General features: G+C 32.8%; 1 protein-coding gene across 1 annotated transcript in view; it reads right to left on the bottom strand.

Annotated features, from left to right (window-relative positions):
* Nucleotides 1-24,155, bottom strand: part of OstDelta (oligosaccharide transferase delta subunit) — a 77,844-nt gene that overhangs the window by 41,563 nt on the left and 12,126 nt on the right. Inside the window, exons 2-4 of the mRNA XM_085823623.1 lie at nt 17,111-17,313; nt 12,004-12,099; nt 11,808-11,916 (exon numbers count right to left, since the gene is read on the bottom strand). Coding sequence (XP_085679749.1) covers nt 11,808-11,916; nt 12,004-12,099; nt 17,111-17,313 — 408 coding nt within the window. The remainder of the gene's footprint in view (nt 1-11,807; nt 11,917-12,003; nt 12,100-17,110; nt 17,314-24,155) is intronic.

The raw sequence follows: 24,155 nt of genomic DNA, 5'->3' as shown, positions 1-24,155 counted from the left end.
AAATACTAGGTATCTGAAATGGAAATATCATTAAATACTAGGTATCTGAAATGGAACTATCATGCTATCAGATTAGAACCATCATTTACTTCCAGTTCTGCTGCAAAAGTCAGCTACAGAATGTCCCCAAATCACGTATACAGCTTTAGGTACTAATGTTGTATTATATGACACTGTGAAGGTATGGTACTGAAAGTTCAAAAACAAGGACTATGACATTCAAGAAGCAAAGCTCTCTGGACATCCTGCTGATGTTGATGAGGCCTGCCTGAGAGAACTTGTGAAGAAGATAAATATGCAACCACAAAAGAGCTTGCTAAGGAGTTAGACATTAGAGCCATATCCATTAGTCATGTTATGCATCGCATAAACTTGACACAGAGGTTCAATGGCTGGATGCCACATGAGCTGACTCAAGCAGATAAGAACAGACTTGTTTGAAGCTGCACTAATCTGCTCGAATATCAATGTAAGGATAAAATTCTGGACCAGATCGTCACTTGTGATGAAAAGTGGATTTACTTCAACAACACAGGCCAAAAAGGTGGTTTGCCTGCAGCCAGTGAGTCCATTGGCAGCGTTGCACAGTGCAATTTGAATAACAAAAAGATCGTGTTTTGTACCTGGTGGGATTGCTGTGGTATTATCCATAAAGTATATTTGAAATAAGGTAAAACCCTCGACAGTAAGGTGTACAGTGGAAAACGTCAGAGTTCCAGTCCAAAAAGGTAATGTTCCATAAAGATAACGCAAGACCACACGTGTCTGCATTCATCAGCTGGACTCGAATGGGATCTTTTGCCATACCCAGCCTGAATATAATCCTTTGGATTTCGATCTTTTTTCATACCTGTAGCTACATCTTGCTGGTGCTATCTTCCATTCTGCACAGAATGTCCAAAATGAGGTTGATCTGCTTTGGGACTCACGGCCACCAAGTTTCTGGCTGAAAGGCTTTGAAAAACTGCCAAAGCATTGGCAGAAAATCATACATTTGAGTGGTGATTACTATCTGCTTTCATATTTTTTTTCTAACTTTATTAAGAACGCTTTTTTTTGGGGGGGGGAAACTTTCAGTATAAACAGATATGTATATTTTTCAATCGTATATAGATTTGGTACTATTCTGTGCCAAGCATAAATGCTGTACAAAAATTTAGCTAAATGGCAGCAACCCTAACAATATGTAAAGCTTCATGGAAGGGGAAAGAACAAGTTATAATAATAATGTTTCACATATAATATATAAAATGTTTAATGCGCACAATGCTGTTTTTGCGCAAATCTCTAATCTGATTTTAAGTGAAAACAAATTGCTGTGTACATGAGGAGAATTGCTGTTAAACTGTACGTGGGAAGAGAGATCATTTTAAAAAAAATCATGGAATTACATGAATTCTGCTTGTGCACTTTACACAACTATTCATAACACAATATGAAAAAGGGCTACCATATTTGCCAAATGGCGGCACATTAACAGAAAAGTACTGAAGATAAAACTTTAAAATAGCTTAAATAAACTTTTTACTTTTTTTTTTTTTTCAATTTAATGTGTTGCAACATCTGTATTCACAGTGGAACTGCATGTTAACTGACTATCTCTGGAGGGGGAAAAAAATCATGGTTATTGCTCAGAAAACATGTATTATCTAATAAAGTATGCATTTTGGGGTTATCATTGTTTAAAATTTTTATTTCCTCAAATTTGTGTTGTGCAAGATTGAGCATTTGCCTTGTTAATATTTGAATCTGCACATTTAGATGTATAGAATTCCTTCATTAAGCATACTTTTTTTTAAAAATGGATTATTCTGCAATGGAATTATTTGTTGGCACTGACAGGCAACAGAATGGTTTTATTCTAAGAGTATATCAAATTAAAGTGAATTCAAAATTCAGTCAGACTTTTGATTTTGAAATGAGATTAATACTGCAGTAAAATTAATTAACATTATATTTTTACTGAATCCACAATACCCGATATCATTGAAACCCTATTCTTAGCACTTTTCATATCATATTACAGCATGTTATTTATGCTAAGATCAAGGTGTTACCATTCAGTGCAGCAAAAAATTTGCATTTAGATAACTTATATAATACAGTCAAAAGTTGTTAATTCGGACACCCATAACCTGGAATGATCTATAACCGGACCTCAAAGCTACAAACTTTCTGCGCATGCGTCGCGTTGACCTTTAGGGCTGCGAATATGTGTGTGCGCGTGCGCAAAATACATTTACGAATGCGCGTTTAATGTATAACGGACGGTATAAGCTAAGCTAAAATTATCCAATTCAGTTAATGTTGCAGATTGCGTTGTTCCTTAATCTTCGAATTGGATTCGGCTTATTATTTTTTGCAGACTGTTAGAGCAATTTTTTAAAAGTAAGCTTGAACTTTCGATTATGTCAAATAGAATTTCTGATAAATATTTACTAATATGTAAAAGATCTACAAAGCGAAAGTATGTTTCGAAGTCCATTAAACAAAAAGTGGAATTGCTGCAAAAAATGGATAAAGGCATATCCTTTGTTTAACAAAACTTCAACGTTTGTTTATCTAAACTTTGTTTATCTTTAACACCGCGGCGTGCAATGAATGAAGTTGATCAGTCAGCACTATCCTTATCTTCAGGGCAGACATTTTTATTTTATTGGGCTTATAATTCCTTACTAAATGCAGTATTTCATCTCGATGTACTCAGTCTTTGATATGATTTAAATCAAATTCCTCATCATTATAATTCGCTTCTGAAAGCGAAGAAAGCGACAGAGGTTATTGAAAACGAAAAAATTTCGATTGACAAATTAGTCGGTATTCTCGACACAGCAATTATAGGACTTGAACAGCGGAACTTTGTAACTGAACAAGAAATTATGTCTGTTTATAGAATTAAAGAGAATGTATTATCACATAAAAAATGAAGCAACTTAAGCAACTTACATTGAAAGAAATGTTTAATAAAGTAATCAAATAAATATTAAGCTTTTTTTTTTTTTTTTTTTGTAAATTTTGATACCCTTTAGATCATAATTGTTCTTTATTTCATAAATTACGGTTTCATATTTTTAATTTTATAATTTCTGCATGCCATCTTACCAGATTTAAACTGATGATCTATAATCCGGAAAAATCGATAATCTGGAATCGCTGAAGTCCCGACGAGTCCGGATTAACAACTTTTGACTATATAATTAATTATAACAATACATTTCTTACAGAAAATCAAACAATTAAAAAAATATATGTTTTATTGATACTTCTAAAATTTATAAATTACTAAAATGGCATTCCTAATGCCATTTTACATTATGCATGTAAAATGTACATTTTACATGCATAATGTACTTTGACACAGAACTCTAAAACTGAATTCTTCAGACCTATTTTTTTCCTTTTTTATTTACTTTATTGTGATTTAGAATTTATTCCTTTCCTTCATTTTTTATATTAATGTGTACTTCACTTTCTACTGGTGACAATTATAGCTTAATTAGTTGTTCTTTTTTGCTTTCACAAGTTAAAATTTAATTCTAAAACTACTTTTAATTAATAACTTTAAAATTTATTTGTATTTAAATATGAAGATGTGCATGAACCATATCTAAACATAATAACTCTTGTTTTTAATATTTTATGTTAATTCACATTAAACTGAAAATTAGTAACAACATTTTAGACATTATTTTATCATATTGCTTAATTATAATAATTAAAAATTTTAATTAAGTTATATTTTTATTTCAAATAATTACACTTTTGAAGAACATTTTACAATAATGTCAAGTTTTAATACTTTCATATTATTCTATCAGGAACAAAGCTGGCACAAGGTAAGTTTGTGTCAATCAATGCAGCTTTAAAAAATCTTTTACAGAATTCAAACAGTTACAAATAAGGGCTTGCATTTGTGATACCACATAAATTTGATTAAGAATCTAAATATTGTTGTATAATGCAAATATATTTTTCTTTCTCCTTTTCACTGAAACTCATAGTCTTTTAACCTTTTCCCGTGGGCTCGTAAAACAGTTGTGTACCTTCACTGGGGGTTCTTGGCTCAGCGGTTATGGAAAGGGGGAAAAATTATCGAATCAAGTCCTTAACGAGTGGGTGATTAGTGCTCTTTTGTCGGCAGGCAGGCAAACGCTCAAGATTTCCTTTCAATCTAGTTCCAACGCTCAAGGCGTTAGAATGCGGGATGTACTCTAATCTCTTTCACACTTCAGGTAGATGAATACAGTTTTCCCAAGAAAAAAAAGTATTATTTTAACTTCAAATGAAATGTATGCTATAACTAGAAATTTTGTTCTAAAAAGTGTTCCACTTTACGATTAAAATAGTTTTTTAAACTTGCACCTATATTATGTTCTGAAAAACTAGCGAAGTAATCAGTGTTAAATATATTAACTTGTCATCGTATCAAAAATTCAGTGATTTTATATAATCAAACATTTCCTTCAAACAATATATGCATTTTCATTTTTAATAGTATTATTATTCTGATGTTGAAGAGCAAATTAAATAGAGTTTATTTATTACAAGTGCCATTTAAAAAGCATTTTCGGATTCCAAAATGAGTGCTAATACTTAATATTCATTCCTGGAGAAATAGAATTTGCTCACTGCGTTTGTACTGCACTAAATTATTATTGAAAATTGCCAGCACTAAGAAAAATTTACAATGCATGAGCCAAGAGTTCTTTTTAAATTATTTTTTTTCCATGTGGCATTAAAAATAGTGGTCCCAGATTTGATCTGCCTTTACATCAGGGATATAAGATGTTTTATTTATTTAATCGCTTCATAGATTTTGGTTCAAGAAAGAAATGCAGATGCAAACCCTGGAGCTTTAGAAAATAAAATCTTTGTTGAGTTTTAATGTATTTAAAAATTTAGTTTTATCACTTAGAGATATAAGATACTACTTTTACCTTAGAATAGAAAGGGAACAGTTGTTCGATGATTTATATTGCTACTCCATTTTTTCTTTGAATGCAAAATTGCATATACAGGAATGCACTGAAATTTCAAAATGTAAACATCTTTGTCGAATGGCGAAATATTTCTTTAGTTTTTTATGATCTACATTTTTAGAATGCTAAAATTGCCTTTGAGGTATCAAACTGTTATGTGAAATTTTCAGATCTCAAGCTATTTGCTGTTGCTTTCAATGGAAGTAATGAAGCTGGGAATGGAGATTCGTACTGAGTTAATGAATACTAATGAAGATTCGTACTGAGGATTAAATTCAGGGAACTAAAAAGTAGTACACATCTGAATTCCTGTATACATGCTTAGTATTCCAATATCTTGTTTGATTCCCTCCAAAACACGATTCTCACGTAAAATTAATTACCTTCTGAACACTACAAGTTACTGAGAGGTTAAAGCCATTGAATGCTGGTAGTTAGACATAGGTTCGATGTCAGGCGATCGAGCTGGCCGCATGGTTGGTTTTTGTTGTTTCCCCCATGTGAAACGTGAATACGAGCCAATTTCTCCTAAAAGTTCTCCATGAAGGCATGCTTTCCTTTAGGTAGGCAGCCTTCGTGTGCTTTCTCATATTTAATTAACCTAAACTAACATATCTAATTTCTGAACAAATTGATACAGATATGACAATATAGATGCAAATCATATAACAAGGATAAATTAATAAGTTTTGAAACTTTTTTTAATTTTGAATTAGAAAAGGTTCCATAATAAGTGCTTTAATAAAAATTCTTATTTCATTTGTCGCACAATTAAAATTAATTTTGTCTTTAAAATGATCCATAAAAGGAAAGGTTTCTAAACATTGTTATGAAATGCTCATAAGTTCAGCTTTCTTATTTCGATTAATTTTTTTTTTTTTATTTGTCAAATTAAATAGTTATCTACCTAAGCAAAAGGGGCTTTCGTGGCGTGGAATGGATTTCATTTAGAAATAACATTAAAATTAATTTTCATTACCTGAAACATTTATATTATTACACTGCTTTATACTCGTACTAAAAATTGGAATAAAGTGATAAAAACATTTATGAAAAGAATGAAACGAAGACAGTTTCAAATTCGAATTGAAACCAAATTAAAAAAAATTTAATTAGAAATAACTGAAAAAAATATGTAATTTTAAATACATTCATGGTTTTAAAATAATTTCCGAAGAATTTTAGCAGCCGAGCTTCCGAAAATAAAATTTCTTTGATATTTGACCTTCAAGCCGTATTTGTACAGGAAGAAATCTGAAAACGCAAACGCGTGAGAATCGAAGTAACAAACTGTTCTTTCAGGGTTCATAGCCACATTTTAGTTAAAAAAATAAGCACCTATAAGCACTTTTCAAGCACATTTTAAGGAAAAAATAAGTACCTGTCTAATTACATTATACACATATTCCTTAAAAGAAAAATTAGACTTGTAATTTAAAATATGAGCAATGTAATATTTATTAAGAGAATGAGCATTACCTTAACAATGAAAAACAATTAACTTTTTTTTTTAAATTTTAAATGACAGTTCAATTTACAGAATTAGTTTACAATGAGAGGAAAAAAAAAACTACGCAGAACTAAACTATATTACAAAATTTAATGATGATATTTCAGTTGAAAATATAGAAAATAAATAATAATAAGCCATATTAATTGTATTCGTTTGGTACCTAATAATAAATACAATTTATTTTTCCACTCGTATTTAAATAATTTAACTTAAATCAAAATTCTGAACATTTTCTAAATTTTCATTGCATAACAGTTTTCCCTTAACATATATCCCAAACAAAGTAATTTAAGTAAAAAAGAGGCACATTTCTGAAATCAGAAGACGGGAAATTGCTTCATGCAGTCATCCTTTAACAGTAAAAGCTTAACTAACCCGCATACTCGGAAATTCCCGAATATTCCGGATAGTAATTGGAAAAAGAGAAGTGGGGGAGATTGTAGCCGTTCTTTAGATTTAAATTTAGGCTAAATAAATGATTTTGACATTTCCATATGTGCATCATATAAAAACCAACGGAACTGAGAAATATTCTGCTTCGAAAGCACAGTAAAACTCTTTTAAGTGTTCATAAACAAATCTCAGACTGAACATCAAAATTAATTATCAATGCAAAATACCGCAAACGTTATTGCGAAATACGTGCGGCATAATTCTTCCATATGTGATATTAAGCAATCGAAATCAACACCTGCCGGTATTCGGAAGAAAAAAAAACTAAATAAAGGAAAAGAAAGAGACTTACTAATCTGGGGTGTTTCTGATTCTAATTTTCAACAGACTGTATTAAATTTCCGGAATAGAAATCAATCTTCGCTTGGGTTGGGTAGACCGCAAAAACTTTTCGTCCTATTCAATCCAGATTGGACAGTGACAAAAAAAAAAAAAATCCGCTGCTTCAATATTAGAGATTTTGCGGAGAAACTCCCAACCCCCGTACTGTATAATGTATTGGCAAAGAAAATGAAATTATTTTGACTATTCAATTACTTTCCTTTTATTTAGGCCATTCCGAATATTATTTCTTAGAAAGCTAATCTGTGTAAAAACACACCCATTTTGGAAGTTTATCTATACTTCAGCAGTTACTGCAACTATATTATTATAAATATTCATACATATGCTTGTAATATAACTATCATAATAAACACGAATATGAACTGACTATGCGGAATGAGAATGCAAATTATTAAAATCTTGATAGAAATTCAAATGTGTGTAGTATTTGGTTGGAAGGAAAAGAATACCGAATGTATCGGAATTTTCTACGTTTTCGCAATTCTTTGGCCAATAGAACAACGAGCACCTGTCTGTACTCTCGCGCGCACCATAGGTTACATTAATGCAGAGGAAGGGGGGAAAAGCAATTTTCGGGAGTATGATTCACCATCTGACATTGCATATAAGGAAGAAAAGTTGTTTATTTAGTTTCGGCTTTGGTACGGGAAAAAAATGTGCGTTCATTAAAAACAAAGGATTAAAAAAATAGCACTAAAAGCAAGAAATAAGCACTAAAAACAAAAAATAAGGGTTTTAAAGAAAAAGTAAGCACCTATAAGGGCCTTTATATTTTATTTTAAAATATAAGGACTTATACGCACTTGTAAGGACCGCTACGAACCCTGTCTTTTTATTTTCTCCTCTCAACAAAATATTTCCTGGAAGATACCGAATTTGCAAACAAGCCACGTAGGTTTAAAACACGGACAATTTTCCCCAATCCATTAGCAGAATCCCACAAAAGAACGCACTCTCCTGGGTGTCATAAGATAGTCATCAAGCCTCAAGTGCTAAAATTCCTACCCCTGCCACCAATGGCAAACTGTCCCAAGCCCCAGTTGTTGTACCCTTAGCACGGGACACATATGTCCCAGCCCCCGGGAAAAGGTTAATGGATTGTGCAACGGCCCTGATTCCAGGCCAGAATTGCCACATTTGTATTTAACTTGAATGTTCACATTCTAAAACTCTTAATTCTGTTTTATACAGTTTCGAAGTATAAGGAAAAACTAAGTTTCCAGCTGCAATATTTTCCTTTATTGCTTTCACAACAGAATACACTCTTCTATACTGGTTTTAACAAGAGAACATTTTCTAGTCACTAATCCACCAAACACTGGTTGCTCTGGAAACATTCTATTCACCTGATTTTGCTTTTTTAAAATTTTTTTTCATAAAAGTTATTTTTGTCTGCTAACAGTTTTTTTGGTGGGGGGAGGAGAGGGATGATGATCTGAATATCTGTAGAAACTTCTCACCAGTAATTGTTTTAATCAACTACCACCTTCTCAGCCAAATACGACTCCTCTTTTCTCTAAGCATGCATGCAATAGATGTTAATTTTCAGAACAATATGTATGCCATTGTTTGTCAATGCTCCTGTGCCCACTGGCAACCACTTTTTTTTTTAATGGCACATAAATTGAGTCCCAAATTTTAATAATTTTTCTACAAGTGAAACATAAAGAGAATGATTAATATTGTTCAAATGCTACTTAAATACTTAACAGTGCTTACATGCTCTACAACACAAAGAGAAAAAATTCTTACTTTTAGGGTTACCTATATCTAGAAATTTCTGCAGTCATTACAAAGCATATGTTATATATAAACTCACTCACTCTGAAATATACACAGATTTTCCTAGTTGACAGGATAATATGAAAGAAACCAAGGTTTATACATATTTATATATCATATTTCCTAGCATATCTTTCCCATTTTTTACTAATTTTATAATCTGAAAATCAAAAGAGGAAAATTATGCAAAGAATTTAATTTTCAAAAGACGCAGTTAGAGTAATAACATGATAAATGAAAAGTAGTCACGGATAAACTACAGATAACTATCAGAATATTACTTAAAAAAAATCTACATTCCAATAAAAATACACAGGAATACAGTACAAAGTCTGTACTCCAGACGTCCATTATCCAGAATGATCTATAATCCGGACCTCAAAGCCACAAACTTTATGCATGCGTGTAGAGAATGCGCATACATTACCAACGTATGCTTTACGCATGCGTGCGTTGAAAGAAATGTTTTATGAAGAAAATAAATATTAAGCTTTTTTTTTTGTAAAATTTGACACCCTTTAGATGATAATTGCTTTTTATTTCATAAATTACGGTTTCATATTTTTAATAGTATAATTTATGCATGCCATCTTACCAGATTTAAATTGATGATCTATAATCTGGAAAAACTCCTAATCCGGAATCGCCAAAGCCCCGGCGAGTCTGGATTATGGACTTCATACTGTATTAACATTACAATACATAATAAGACAACTTCATTTCTACTTTCTTGTAACTAGAATGTTATCTCCCCCCTTTTTTTTGGTTGTTGTTGCCTGTTACATAGTTATCTAATCATCCATAAATAATTAGTGAAGGTGAGTGCAGCTGAGTGAAATTGTAGACCAAATTTCAGTTTGTGATTGGTTGATTCTTGTATTAAACTGGTATAAGGTTCAACAGGTAGAAGAAAAAGGTTCGGTGCGACCTTTCGAAGTAGTTTCAAATGTTTGCCTTCATTCCGCGAAAAAACAAATTAGTTCCAATTATATTTGGCACTGTGTAATAGAAAATAGAGTGTCAACAAATGCAAATTATACGGAATAAAATTACCTTTTATTATGCACATTTTCTGATTTAGTTCAAGTGCAATATGGCAATACTTTTAAAAAAGCATAAAATCTGCATAAACACCAATAAAGTCTCGTGATCTACAATATCACGTACGCTGAGCAGAAGAAGTTCTTTATTCAAATTTCACGTTACATCCATTCGCACAGTGCCAGCTGCTTGGGTTTTAAAAGACAATGTGTTATGTTTCGAATCAATCGGATTGAAAGTTTATGTGCAATGTCTCCTTCTTTAGTCGAGCGTGTGTTACTAGTCAAATTCTTTTACCTCAACCAGTGCAATGTGTCAGCCGCTCTTCGTGCTTTTAGAACACACAAAAAAATGCATAAAGGTAACGGTCCTTTATCAGTTAATGGGCTAAAAGAAATGGTTGTAACATTTGAGAAAACAGGTTATCTGAAGGTTCAGTCAGGCAGAGGACGCAAACCTGTACCACAGGATAAAATCGAAACAGTTGCCACGGCGACTGTCGACAGAGGACCAGACAATATTGCTGCCCCCTCTAGCGCTCGTGGAGTAGCTTGGAATATGGATACGCCTTACAGTACGGTATGGAAAATCTTACGAAAGATTATCAACTTCTATCCGTACAAGATCAGCCGTGTACAGGAGTTACTGTACCCTGACCATGATAAGTGATTGACTTTTGCTTTCACCTTTCTTGCCAGAATGTAGGTGGATGATGTTTGGCCGTGGAAAATCTTATGGGGAGACTAGGCCCACTTTTACCTGAATGGAACTGTGAATACCCAGAACTGCCGAATTTGGGATGACAAATCACCACATGCAGTCACAGCAATTCCCTTACATTCACCAAAGGTAACTGTTTGGTGTGGGTTCACAGCGGAATTTATCATAGGTTCATTCTTCTATGAGAACATTACCCCAACAGGACCGGAAACCTGTTCTGTTACCGAAGAGAAATATCGCCACATGTTTAACAGCTTTGTCATTCCGGCACTTCAGCAAAGACAATGCCTGTGGGAAATTATTTTCATGCAAGATGAAGCCCCTTCACACGTTGCTGTACGGGTGCAACAGATGTTATGACAGAAAGAGTCATTAGTTGCTACTTTCCAACTGCATGGCCACCTCGGTCGCCTGATCTTACCCCCATGCGACTTCTGGCTATGGGGTTACCTTAAGTCCAAGGTCTATCAAGGAGTGGTCCAGAACCTGGCTACGTTGAAGGATAACATATCACGGACTGTAGGGAGATTCCTGCAGACATGTTACTTTCTGCTGTTGTGCATACTGTGCACAGAATGCAATATGTGGTCCACAACAACGGCAACCACATTGAACCTCCTTTGAATGCAAAATAAAAGGTAATTTCCGTATTGATTTGCATTTGTTAACACTCTTTTTTCTATTACACAGCGCCAAATATTCCCCTAGTGGTGACTTTTGGAACTAATTTGTTTTTTCGCGGAATCCTTCGTCCCCCGTCCTGTTTAATCTTCTTACAAAATGTAGCGTCATTCTCGCAAATAGATCTTGCTACAGAACACTGTGAGCACTGTCAGTTTAATTATGGCCATCCGTTACAATATTTATGTTATTTATATTTAAATTATAGTCCTAAAGTAATAATGGTAATTTTAATATAAATAATCTTTTATTAAAATATCAATGTTGATCTGACAATTAAAATGAAATGTTACTTTTCAGGTTCAAATTTTTGAGTGACAAAACAGCATGGTAAATATCTTGCATTGATGCATCTTCTGTAATTGCAGAATCTAAAGTCTGCTGCAAGCCAGTCACAGTCAGCTGTATTAGTAAAAAGAAGAGATGCATTAATTATAATATTTATAGTTAAAATTATTTTCTTTTTTAGCCACTATATGCAATACTTACTTTACAATTGTTAAGTAATTTACTTCCACTTGTAGCGTGAAAAATAGTATCTAACTTCTTTTTATCTATTTTAGAATGAAAGAATTTGCAAGGATCCTGCAAAGAAAAAAACAGAACAAAAATTTAAATTTCAACAACTTTTCCATAAACAATCAGATATGGTACTTATGCGTTAGGTGAGTACAGGTATGGATGCAATTAATAAATCACCAAATACGGTTTATAAGCCTGCAAATACCAATATAGTGATAAATCAAAAACTTAGTATCATAACAGCAAAAATTTATTTAAATAACTTATATTTGTAATAAATTTATGAACAAGCACCACTTTATATAAAACCTTTATTACCATAATTTCTGGAAGAAAGGCCGCATCAGCTTAAACGGCGCACTCGAGAAAATGGCGGGAAAAAAATTTAAATTACACAAAAATGCCGCATCAGCGTAAATGCCGCAATAGATTAAATTGCACGTGACATTGTCATGGGCCATATAGATGCAAAATCTCAACCTATGTCCAGATATATAACATATCATTTAAGAAAAATGCATGAAATGAAACCATAACTCAGAAATAAATTAAAGGTAAGAAATGTTGAAAATATATTTACGTTCACGAATATACTTATATTTACCCACTAAAGAAGTCCATATTTGTAATACTCAGATTATATTATAAAAAATGTTGCAACAACGAAATATTAAATTTGGATGACAAGAGAAAATTTTAAATTTTACTTACAAAAGGAATTACAGCAAACCATACATCATATGAAACCATCAAAATCTGATTCTTCACTATTTGAATAAAAAAGATTTAGTAAATCCTGATCTAAGTCCAAGTCTTCCAGATCTTCACATTCATCTTCTTGGTTTACAGTCTCTTTATCTAAGGATATAATTTCAGCTTCTTTGAACCCTGATATTATTGACGACGTTTTTACTGATTTTCACGCACTTCCTACCCACTTTGAAACTTCTTCATAAGATGCTCTATGCATTTTACCACTTTTGGTATACGTATGCAATCCTTCACTCATCCAACACTCCCACCGCTTTCGGACTTTAGCTTTGAAGGATTTATTACCTGACAAATCTAATGGTTGTAAGATTTTTGTCAAACCACCAAGAATTATTGCTACGGTCGTAGAAAATTTTTGACATCTGGTTTCCACGGACTCAAGTAAATGAGCACGCATGGAATCCATTATCAATAATTCTTTTGGTTGGAAAAAAAGATTCCTTACGACACTGCCAAACTTTTTGTAGCCACTCATGCATGATTGTTTTGTACATCCAGCCGTTCTTGTTTGCACAAATAATTACATCATTAGGAAAATCTTCCTTTGGAATAGTTTTTTGTTTAAAAATTATCATCCACTTTAGCTTGTCACCATTTGCGGCACAAGCTAACACACATGTAAATGACGTTCTTTCATGCCCCGTCGTAAGCACAGATACAGTTTTTGCACCAGTTTCATCAACAGTTCTGTTTGCAGGAGAGTCGAAAGCTAACGGCATTTCATCCATATTTATTATCTGTGACCGAAGTTTTTTTTTTTTTTTTGTCAGTAATATCTGCGACATATTTTAGAAAAGATGCCTTTTTATCCTGCCAGTCCATTGGTAATTGTTGCCCAACTGTTGTTCTAGTATGCAAAGAAATATTTTTTCTTTTTATAAATCTGCTACACCAGCAAGGCCCTCCTTTGAAATCATTTATATTAATTTATTTTGCTATAAATGTTGCTTGTAAGCGAATTTTTACAGTCAAAATTGCCATACCCTTTCCTCGTTGTTTCTTTATCCAGTCTGCAATGTCGTCCTCTAGATTCGGCCACCTTACCACAGTACCACTTCTTTTGGCTCGTTTCTGTTGTGGAATATTTTTAAGTTCTTTTTCAGTTCTCCAACGTCGAATGCATCTCTCGTCCACTTCAAACTCTCGATCTGCTGCTCTATTTCCAATTTGTTCAGCACGTGAAATTACATTAAGCTTAAAACCAGCAGTATAGCTGCTGTGCTGTTTAGGTGCCATTTTAAAAAATTTGACACTCCCTTCTTACTTAAAAACTATCCAACAAGTACTTGTACCCAAACTGATGGGATCTGTATCTGGCAGAATGCCAAGAAAAATCGATTCATGCTGAAAGGAAAATACCTCAGAGTTCGTTATTGCGAGGCAGGTGGAGTCGCATCCGCCTTTGAAAAAATTTGCAGAAAAAGGCAGGGGTGGGGAGAGGATGGGTCCTGGAAGATTCATCAAACGAAGGGCAGAGGAGAGAGACTATTCAAAATGATGAGAATGCTGATTTGAAAGGGGGAAGAATGTTATTGTTCTGAGATCCCGTTTAGGGTGAATAAGGCATGTAGGTCCATTCAAAGGAAAGAATGTAAACTAAATAACGTTCGCAAAAAGCAACTGAGTGGTCTTTTGTGTGGGAATACATAGAATAGTCTATGTACAATGGCAAGGCCATCCAAACTATGTACAATGACAAAGTTATTCAAATTATGTACAATGACCTTCATAGGAAATACTTTATTTTTAGTGCACCTAAACGCCGCATGGGCAGAAATGTTGCACCTGCTGAAAATTTAAGTTTTAAGCGTATAAACGCCGTGGTGTTTCTTCCGGAAATTACGGTATATAAAATTTTAAGAATGAAAATTTGGGACTTACTTTCCTCAGCGGAAGAAGCTATGAACTTTTTACATGAGAAGAGAATTTAATACTTACTAGTTACACCAACTCATATCTTCTTGGCAATAATTTTTTGAAAATATATCATATCTTCTCATAACTCATATCTTCTTGGCAATAATTTCTGGAAAAACACTCCAGTGACATTTTGGTAACCCTTACCTGCCACTGCATAGAATATTCTTTCCAAATAATTCTGTAAATGTTATTGAATGGCTGATCACACAATCTGAAACTGCCTCCATTAAAGTTTTTGCTGTTCTGGGAACTACTCTTATATGTGCTCTCAGGTCGCCAAATTTCTCCTATGGTGCCATATTACTATCTAAATTTTTTGTTTACATTTCGAACTTTAAGCCTAAAATGTCTTCAAAAACGCGGTTTTCGCACATGGAAAAAAAAAAAAAAAAAAAAAATTTGAACACACAATTTAAGCTAAAAATCTGAAACAAAAACAAAAAACTTAGATAGCAAAAATGTAAAGTTTCTAACCAAAAATATTTGACAAGAATCCATGTACACAGCGATATGTTTTAACTTAAAAAAACATCTACGAATTGCACAATCTAGGCAGCGAAAGAATCTATGAACTATGCACACCTCGCTTTAACAAATCAACATAACAAAAATAAATTTCAAAGAATACCATGTACACAGCATTCTGTTTAAACTTAAAAAAACATCTACGAATTCCACAATCTAGGCATTGCGCACAAATCAACAAAATAAACTAAAATAACTAAAATAAATTACAACCAATTCAAAAACAACAGAAATTCCTAGTGAAAAAACAATGAACATAACATTCTACAAAATAAAAACAATAAAATAAAACACACTTACCATAATACATACGTGAATAAAATTTCGCCAGTCACACAACGTCTGTCAACAAACGATTATGCTATATCACATAAAAACTTCCTCTAAAGTTAAATTACTACAAGAAAACCACAATCCAAATCTTAAACTCTACTGACAGCCATATACTTTAGTAGCAACCATTTGACTGCAAACCCACACAAGTCTATATCAGAAACACCATTCTTCATCCGACTTCTCATATCAGCTCCGCATTTTGGACACGCCAAACTGCGTTTTAAAAGTCCTGACTCTCACAGAAATTCCAAAAATGCACTTCTATCCGCATAAACACACCCGTGAACAAAAGACTCGTTAACAACTCCAACATCGTACCTTTTAATACTAAATTTACTTTTCACACAATCTAAAATATGCGACTGAAATCTTGCCACGTCTCTAAGTTTCAACGTCAAAAGGGTTGCCATACAAACAGCATCATCCAGCAAACTATCCCACAACACGGAACCGCACCAAAACCCAGTGCAGAACACATATCGTCATATTTGGTGATCTTAGGGCGCATATAAGAGTAGAGCCCTGTTCTGTTTCAACCATTAAAAAAAAAAAAAAAATACATATTCACTTTTACAAATACTATAGACAAACCATTGTTCAGGTCCCGCATGTTTTTCCATTTTGCACAACTACATGCAATCGTAAAAATAAAGTTTTTATAAGAACATTTCTCATACTTTTTTCCTGTATAACATGCAATTCTTTTAAAGTAAATTTTAATTTGTTGAATTACTTTGTTCTTATTTTCTATTTGTGATTTTACACCCTGGCTATTTTCATGGTAAAAAATAATCTCCAAGAATATGTTATTTAATATAACTAAGTATTGAAAATTCTGCTAGTATTAACTTTTTAGGTTCATGATAAAATATACCATATTTAGTGATTAATCATTTTTTTTTCCAATGCATCATGAAATTATTGAATTTTTGTCAGTAGTATACAATGATTAAATTTAAATACATATTAAATATGAAAATTCAATAACAGACTCTCAAGCTGAATTACTAATTAATTTTGAAAAGCAAGCACTTTTCATCTCATATGAATATACACATTTTTAAACAGCAAAATTTATATTTAATTATCAGAGAAAAACACAAATGCTAATGAAGAAAAATTAAATATATCTATCACTTTTAGGAATATACCTTTCAATAATGATATATTCTAAAGGATATAAAATTAAAACTTTTAATTCAATCATTTAAGGAATTTCATGGCATGTTTTCAAATACCATTTACACTCTTGATGGAAAAGAAGAAATTTTTTTTTTTTAGTATATGAATTTTAGAGAATAACAGAAAATCTTCTAAAAGAGCACTTCTTAAAATTCTCCCTCCTTCCTCATTGGTAAAATTCTTGAAATAATATTTATATCTAAGAGATATCTTAGATAAGCATCACATTTGCAATAGCAATATGGATCATGCATCTGCATACGCAAGCGTATTCATAATAATTTCTCATGGAACACAAGTTGAGAAACAATATTCTAAAATATATTATTTTGTAACTTACTTCAGATGCTGGTAATTTTTCCCCAATTAATGAATAACCAAGGACAGCATAATGGGCTGTTGTAAGGTCAGATAATGGAAAAGCAGTGGATAAAACTTTTTTAAGCCTCTGTTGATCAGCAGTTGTGAGGAAAGTTGTAGGCGTTAAAGCATTGGCAATAACACATAACAGAACAAATGTGCAAACAGAAAACAAAATTTTACCTGAAATAAAAAATATCAGTTCAAATTATTTGGTCCATGGATTGTATGAATGCAAAATTTTATATAATAGGTTTTACAGGGGAAAATAAATACAGTACAAAGTTCAAGATCTGGACTCGTCGGACTTCGATTTCGTATTTTTTTTTTTAGATTAAATCGTCAATTTAAATCTAGCACGATATTTAGAAATTATAAATGAAAAATATGAAATAAGAATTTATTTGTTTTAGTTGATTATGGCAAAGCTTACTAGGGCTACCTGCTTAACACTTTGCGGGCCGCTGTCACGCTGGCGTGACTTTTGCTCGGCAACGGTTATCGGCCGCTGTAACGCTGGCATGACTTTTGCTCGGCAACAGTTATCGGCCGCTGTCACGTACGCGTGATTTATTTTCGCCAACGACGATGCTTCACATCAACGTTTGTATAGATAGACATACTACAGTCAAAAGTCTTTAATCCGGACTCGTCGGGACTTCGGCGATTCCGGATTATAGATCATCAGTTTAAATCTGGTAAGATGGCATGCAGAAATTATAAAATTAAAAATACGAAACCGTAATTTATAAAATAATGAGCAATTATGATCTAAAGGGTATCCAAATTTACCAAAAAAGAAGCCTAATATTTATTTGTTTACTTTATTAAACATTTCTTTTAATGCGCGGATGCGTAAAGCATACCTTACTCATAGCCGAAATTAGAAAATTGCAACCAGAAAACTATGTGATTTGTATTCGTGATATTTATAATGACGAGGAATTTGATTTAAATCATATCAAAGACGGAGTACATCGAAATTAAATACTACATTTAGTAAGGAATTATAAGCCGACTAAAATAAAAACATCTGCCATGAAGATAACGATAGTGTTGACAGATCAATTTCCAGTTCATTGCGCGCCGCGACGTGCCCCCCCCCCCCCCCTGCGCAGAGCAGCGTGAAATTGATAAACAGATTTTGGAACGGTTAGATAAACAAAGGATATACTTTTATCCATTTTTTGTAGCAATTCGTTTTTTTGTTTGATGGACATCGAAACATACTTTCGTTTTCCAGATCCTTTGGGAGCTCCAGCATCGGAAATTCTATTTGACATAATCGAAAGTTCAAGCTTACTTTTAGAAAATTGCTCTTACAGTCTGCAAAAAATAATAAGCCGGATCCAATTTGAAGATTAAGGAACAACGCAATTATCAACAATAACTGAAATAGATAATTAGATAATTTTAGCTTTTACCGTCCGTTATACATTAAACGCGCACGCGAAAACGTATTCTGCACTTGCGCAGATGCATATGCCAGTCGTAAATGTCTTGCGCGCACGAGTAAAATGCCTATGCGCATGCGTCAATGTGGTGCATGCGCAGAAAGATTTTAGCTTTGAGGTCCGGATTATAGATCATTCCGGATTACGGGTGTCCGAATTAACGACTTTTGACTGTATAGCAAAACATTTAATGATCAGGAAACATTGGTTTCAACTGTTTTCCTCTCCAAATTCACCAGACTGTCTATTATTGAAATCTTTTTTCGTGGATGCTTGTTTTGTTAGTTTGAGACTGTCTTTCGCTGCCTTCAAATATCGGAAACTTAGGTTAGATTTAAAGATATCCTTCAAATTGCTCTTTGATGAGGAAATATATGCTGATCTGTTATCAAATTGCTCGGATAGTGAAAGTGATTCGGACAGTGGGAGCGATATAATTGCGAGACGATTCAAAAATAAGGGAAGACCAATAATTAGTGAACCTGAAAGTGATGAAGAGAATTCTGTGGCAAATGATTGGTCAGAAGTTGATTTTAAACCTAACTTTCATGCTTGCCTGGAACGGTTTGGGTTACAGGTACCACATACACCAGATATATTATCAACTGTGGAATTGTTCATTGGGGACGATTTATTTAATTTGTTTGCCACACAAACAAACTTATATCATAATCAGCAGAATAATGATAACAACAATGAATCAAAAAGAATAAAGCTTTGATTGATACAAATGTTGTAGAAATGAAAAAACTTTTGGGGTTTGTTATCCTAATGGGAACAGTAAGAAAACCAGAACAAGATGATTATTGGTCTACTCACCCTGGATTACATACACCTATTTTTGGGAATACTATGCCAAGGAACAGATTTCAGCAGTTATGAAAGTATTGGCACTTCAGTAATAATGAGCATTGCCAAGAAAAACTTGATAAAATAAAACCAGTTTACTCGTACCTGGTAGAAAAGTTTCTAAATTTTATAAACCTGAGAAAGAATTATCGCTGGATGAAGGTATCATTCCATGGAGGTGCAGGCTATATTTTCGTACATATAATTCTGCGAAAATTATAAAATATGGAATTTTAGTCCGTATGGTGTGTGAAGCAACATCTGGTTATATATGCAATTTAGAAATATATTGCATGCAAGAAAAATCGCTAATTGCAACAATATTGTCCGGGCTATTGCCATATTTAAATTTATGGCACAATGTATATGTGGACAACTATTACAATAGTTTAAAGGTTGCAGAGGAGTTACTAAAGCATAAAACAAACATCTGTGGCACAATTAGAGTAAACAGAGGAGTGCCAAATTGTTTAAAATCTGCTACATTGAAAAATAAGTCAATGGAATTTCGTAGAAAATGGAAAATTATGGTACAAAAATGGAATTCGGCCAAAAAACTGATAATGATGATTTCTACGATACATTCAGCAGACATGGTCGAATGTGTAAGTAAAAGAACCAAAAAGAAGTGCATTAAACCAATTTGCATACAAGAGTATAATAAATTTATGAAAGGTGTTGATCACGCCGATCAATACCTATCATGTTATTCCATACTTCGCAAAACAAACAAACAAAAAAAAAGGACCAGGGGAAAAAAAAAAAAAAAAAAGGTTTTATATCTCATAAAATGTGCATTACTCAGCGCATTCTAGATATACATAAAAAATTCTGAAAATCCTATTAGATTCAAACAATTTTTACTAAACCTTGCATTAGCATGGATTAATGGGAATGAAGAGGAGCAACAATCAAGATCGGCTGCTCAATATGATGAATGATCGCCGAGGTTTGATCCACCAGGCAGACTAACTACGGACATGAGAAAACATAGAATAACACGTATTAGTGGTAATGGGAGAATTCAAAACCCACGAAAGGCCTGTAAAGTCTGCACTGTCGAAAAGAAAAGAAGTTCCACTACATACATGTGTTCTTCCTGCAACGTTTCTCTGCATGTTGGAAAATATTTTCAGAATTATCATACTAAAAAGAACTATGGATCCTAGGAGTTAAATTTTTTAAATAAAAAATTTTAGTACTAATTAAAAAACATAATTGGAATAAAATGGAATAAAAATAGTTATTTTACACAGTTATTTTAGTGCTTTCTTTAATAATAATTATATACTAACTACTTATGTTTCGAAAAATTGCATAAATTTCAGTTGTTCAGTTTTTGTGGAAAAAAAAAAAAAAAAAAAAAAAAGAAGCTCAATTTTTATTTACTTCCTTCCCTATATTCTAAAAAAAATTGTCACATTTAAATTTTGCACCCCAGCATTAAATGCAATCTTCTAGCACGTGAGTATTATTTAAAAAATCTATCTTTTGCATACAAAGAAAAAGTTCTCTTAAAATTTCTCCTGTATAATTGTGGCAACCCTAATGCAAGAAAGGAAGTATAATAGTAAATAACTATCTAAGATTGATGTTTCCATTTAGATGAGTTATTAAGTTAATTTCATATAATACTTTTTTATTATTATAATTTATATAAAAAAGGCTTAACATGACTGAATGGAAGCATAAGAGTAAATAACTATTTCAGATCATTATTATAATTTATATAGAAATTTCTAAACATAACTGAATGAATGTCTGCATTGCTATTTCGCTACTGAGTTATTGCTAAAGCATAATTTCATCTTGTTGGTTGTCCAAACGTAATTTTTTATAATGAATGATGCCTTTTCTTTGAAAAAATTCTTGGTAAAGCGCAGAATCGCCCACTTATTTGTTTGCCGCTTTTTACAAGGGTAAAAACAATTGGATATTTGTCAATTTTCTTTTACTTTTTAAGTGAAAATAGGTCGATGTGTACATAGATAAAGTCAAGGGTGTGCGCAGTGCCATTTTTGTTCAATTCTGGGATTTTCTTTTAAAGTGAAAATAGGTCGATGTGTACATGGATACCGAGTATGTGCAGTTCTTAAAAATGCATCAAGCAGTGGGGGATTCTGCACTTTACCCAAAATTCTATTGCAGACTTTTCATCATGGGCAATTCCCAAATTGTTAAATCCATAGGATATCAAAAAAGGATTTAAAAATTAAATTAGTATTTCAATGGTGAATTCTATAAACTTACTGAATCAGCGCGTATGCGTAATCTGAAATCAGCACGTATGCTAGATTTGGCGCACTGTTAAATGGGCACGTTTGGTAGATTTGGCGCTTTTGCGTATACATTTTCGCTGCAATTTTTTTAGTCCTCAAAACGGAATAGTGCCAAAACAAATTTTAGACATTGCTGTCTGAGTCACTTCTCAAGCTCAAGTGTGTTGATGAGAACAAAAAATAATAAGTAATGATACCCCAGCTTGGAGTGAGTGCCAAATTGAAATTAAGAATCAAAACTCTCTGTATGTTTCTTATAAAAATATGCCAGTTTTCTAAAGGTAAAGCAGTATATACATATATAAATATATATGCAGGGTGATTCTAAATTACTTTTACAAATTAAGAGGGGTGATAGTCCTCATCCAGATGAGCAATAATTATCATAGAACATAGGGTCGCATTCCACTCTGAGAGGCAGAAAAGAATATTAGAATTCCAATCTGAACGAACAACAGTGTTGGGAGAGCGAATGAACGAGGCCAAATATTGCACAATCAGTTTAGTGACAAACTCGCAGAGAGCAATTCTGGGATGCATAAAACCCAAAACTTGGCGTTCAAGTGTTAATTCGAGCTCAGACTTCGATGGCTAACACTCAAATGTTAATCTTTGGTTGGCAAGGTCTCAACCTCAAAAATGATTGCAACAAGTTAATTATCTAAATTATTAAGGGGAAATTATCTATTAGGGGGAACCTACTCTGATATCAAGTATCAAGGTAGCAGTTGTTTTTATCTTAGCCATCTTCTATCCTGTCTTCCTGGACTTACTCTGCTGCGCTCATTCTACTTGAAGCGCCTTTCCATGGGACATGAAGTTCTGACAGCTGGAACGCAGCATGAACTTTTCAGGCTAATCTCGGCATGCAGTGGATATTTGGGTTAGTTGATAATATTCAGTCCTTGATTACATAATTAATTTGTTGCAATCGTTTGCGAGGTTGAGATCTTGCCAACCAAAGATGTGCATTTGAGTGTTTGCCATCAAAGTCTGAGCTCGAATTAACACCCGAACACCAAGTTTTCAGTTTCATCCGTTTTGTGCACTCTCTGGGAATTTGTCACTAAACTGATTGTGCAACATCTGGTCTCGTTCGTTTGCTCTCCCAACACTGTTGTAAGTTCAATTCTAATATTCTTCTTTTCTGCCTCTCAGAGTAGAATGCAACATTATGTTCTATGGTAATTATTGCTCATCTGGACGAGTACTATCGACCCTCTTAATTTGTAAAAGTAATTTAGAATCACCCTGTGTATATATATATATATATATAAAAGATTGCTTTTTAGATTATTCCTGATATTGGACTTTGTACTGTACATGTCTTTAAATACATCATGATGAAATAATTATACTGTTTAATGTTTGGATCTTTCACTCCTTTAGAACAGAAATATAACCACTTTCTTAAGCATAACACAAGAAATATTTCTTAGAATCTTAGAATAAGTATAAGAAAATGTACAAAGTTTGATCATTTTTAATATACTCTGAGAATCATGTCTTTCCTTTATGACGAAAAGATCTAGTTCCACAGCATATACATCATCTATCTTTAGCATATAAACTATTTGTCACAATTTGCCATTGCAATCAAAAAAAAAAAAAAAGTCAACAGCCTGAGTTAACAAACCTATTAACAAATAGCATGCAGTTAAAGATGCAAGTAAAATTTGTATGACACTCTTGAGATTACTGGATATTGATGTTATTCACATGTAAATCCAGAAGAATGATACTGAAGTATCCAAAAATTGTACTTCATTTTAGTTTCAAGGAAGAGCTGCCCATCATGTTTAAAAATTAATATAGTTCTTCGAATCATATATATATACTCATTTTACCATTTATGTAAACATAGAAAGTAAGCATTTTAATAATTATATTTGTAGCACAGCTAGGTGCTCAATTATCTGGTTATAATGAAAGTTTGCTGGAAAAAAAAAAAAAAAAAAATCTTAAATTTGGGGGGGGGGACATAAAAAAATTTTTGCTGTAAAACTGCTTGATGTGCTACTGGCTGAAATAATATTTTCTATTTTGTTTTTATTTAAAGAGATGAAGCTATCAGAAATTTCTACAAAATGCATGGCAGAATTTAACATACATTATATGACTTACTGCTTGTGAACACTTTTAAATTTTTAAATCAAATTAAATTACAACTGAAATATATAGATTAAAACAAAGTACTTGTGAGAGGTGAGAAGGATGCCTTCATAGAGGACTTTCGAAGGGAAATTAGTACATATTTACATTATGCATAATATGTAAGTACCACAAATTCCCAATATTAATTTTTTTCTGTTCCGAGTATATAAAAAAATGACATTTCCTAGTTCTTTAAAAACAACACTCCCATTCAGCATTTTTTAAGATAGTGTCACATTTATAATCTCTTTCAGTCATCATTTAATGCTAGATAGCTTCAGTAATTCTA

Source organism: Stegodyphus dumicola, chromosome 9 (genome assembly GCF_044657685.1).
Source record: "Stegodyphus dumicola isolate Sdum_Otavi_A_Nest chromosome 9, ASM4465768v1".
In the NCBI taxonomy this organism is placed as follows: domain Eukaryota; kingdom Metazoa; phylum Arthropoda; class Arachnida; order Araneae; family Eresidae; genus Stegodyphus; species Stegodyphus dumicola.
This window is presented reverse-complemented; position numbering and strand designations above follow the sequence as displayed.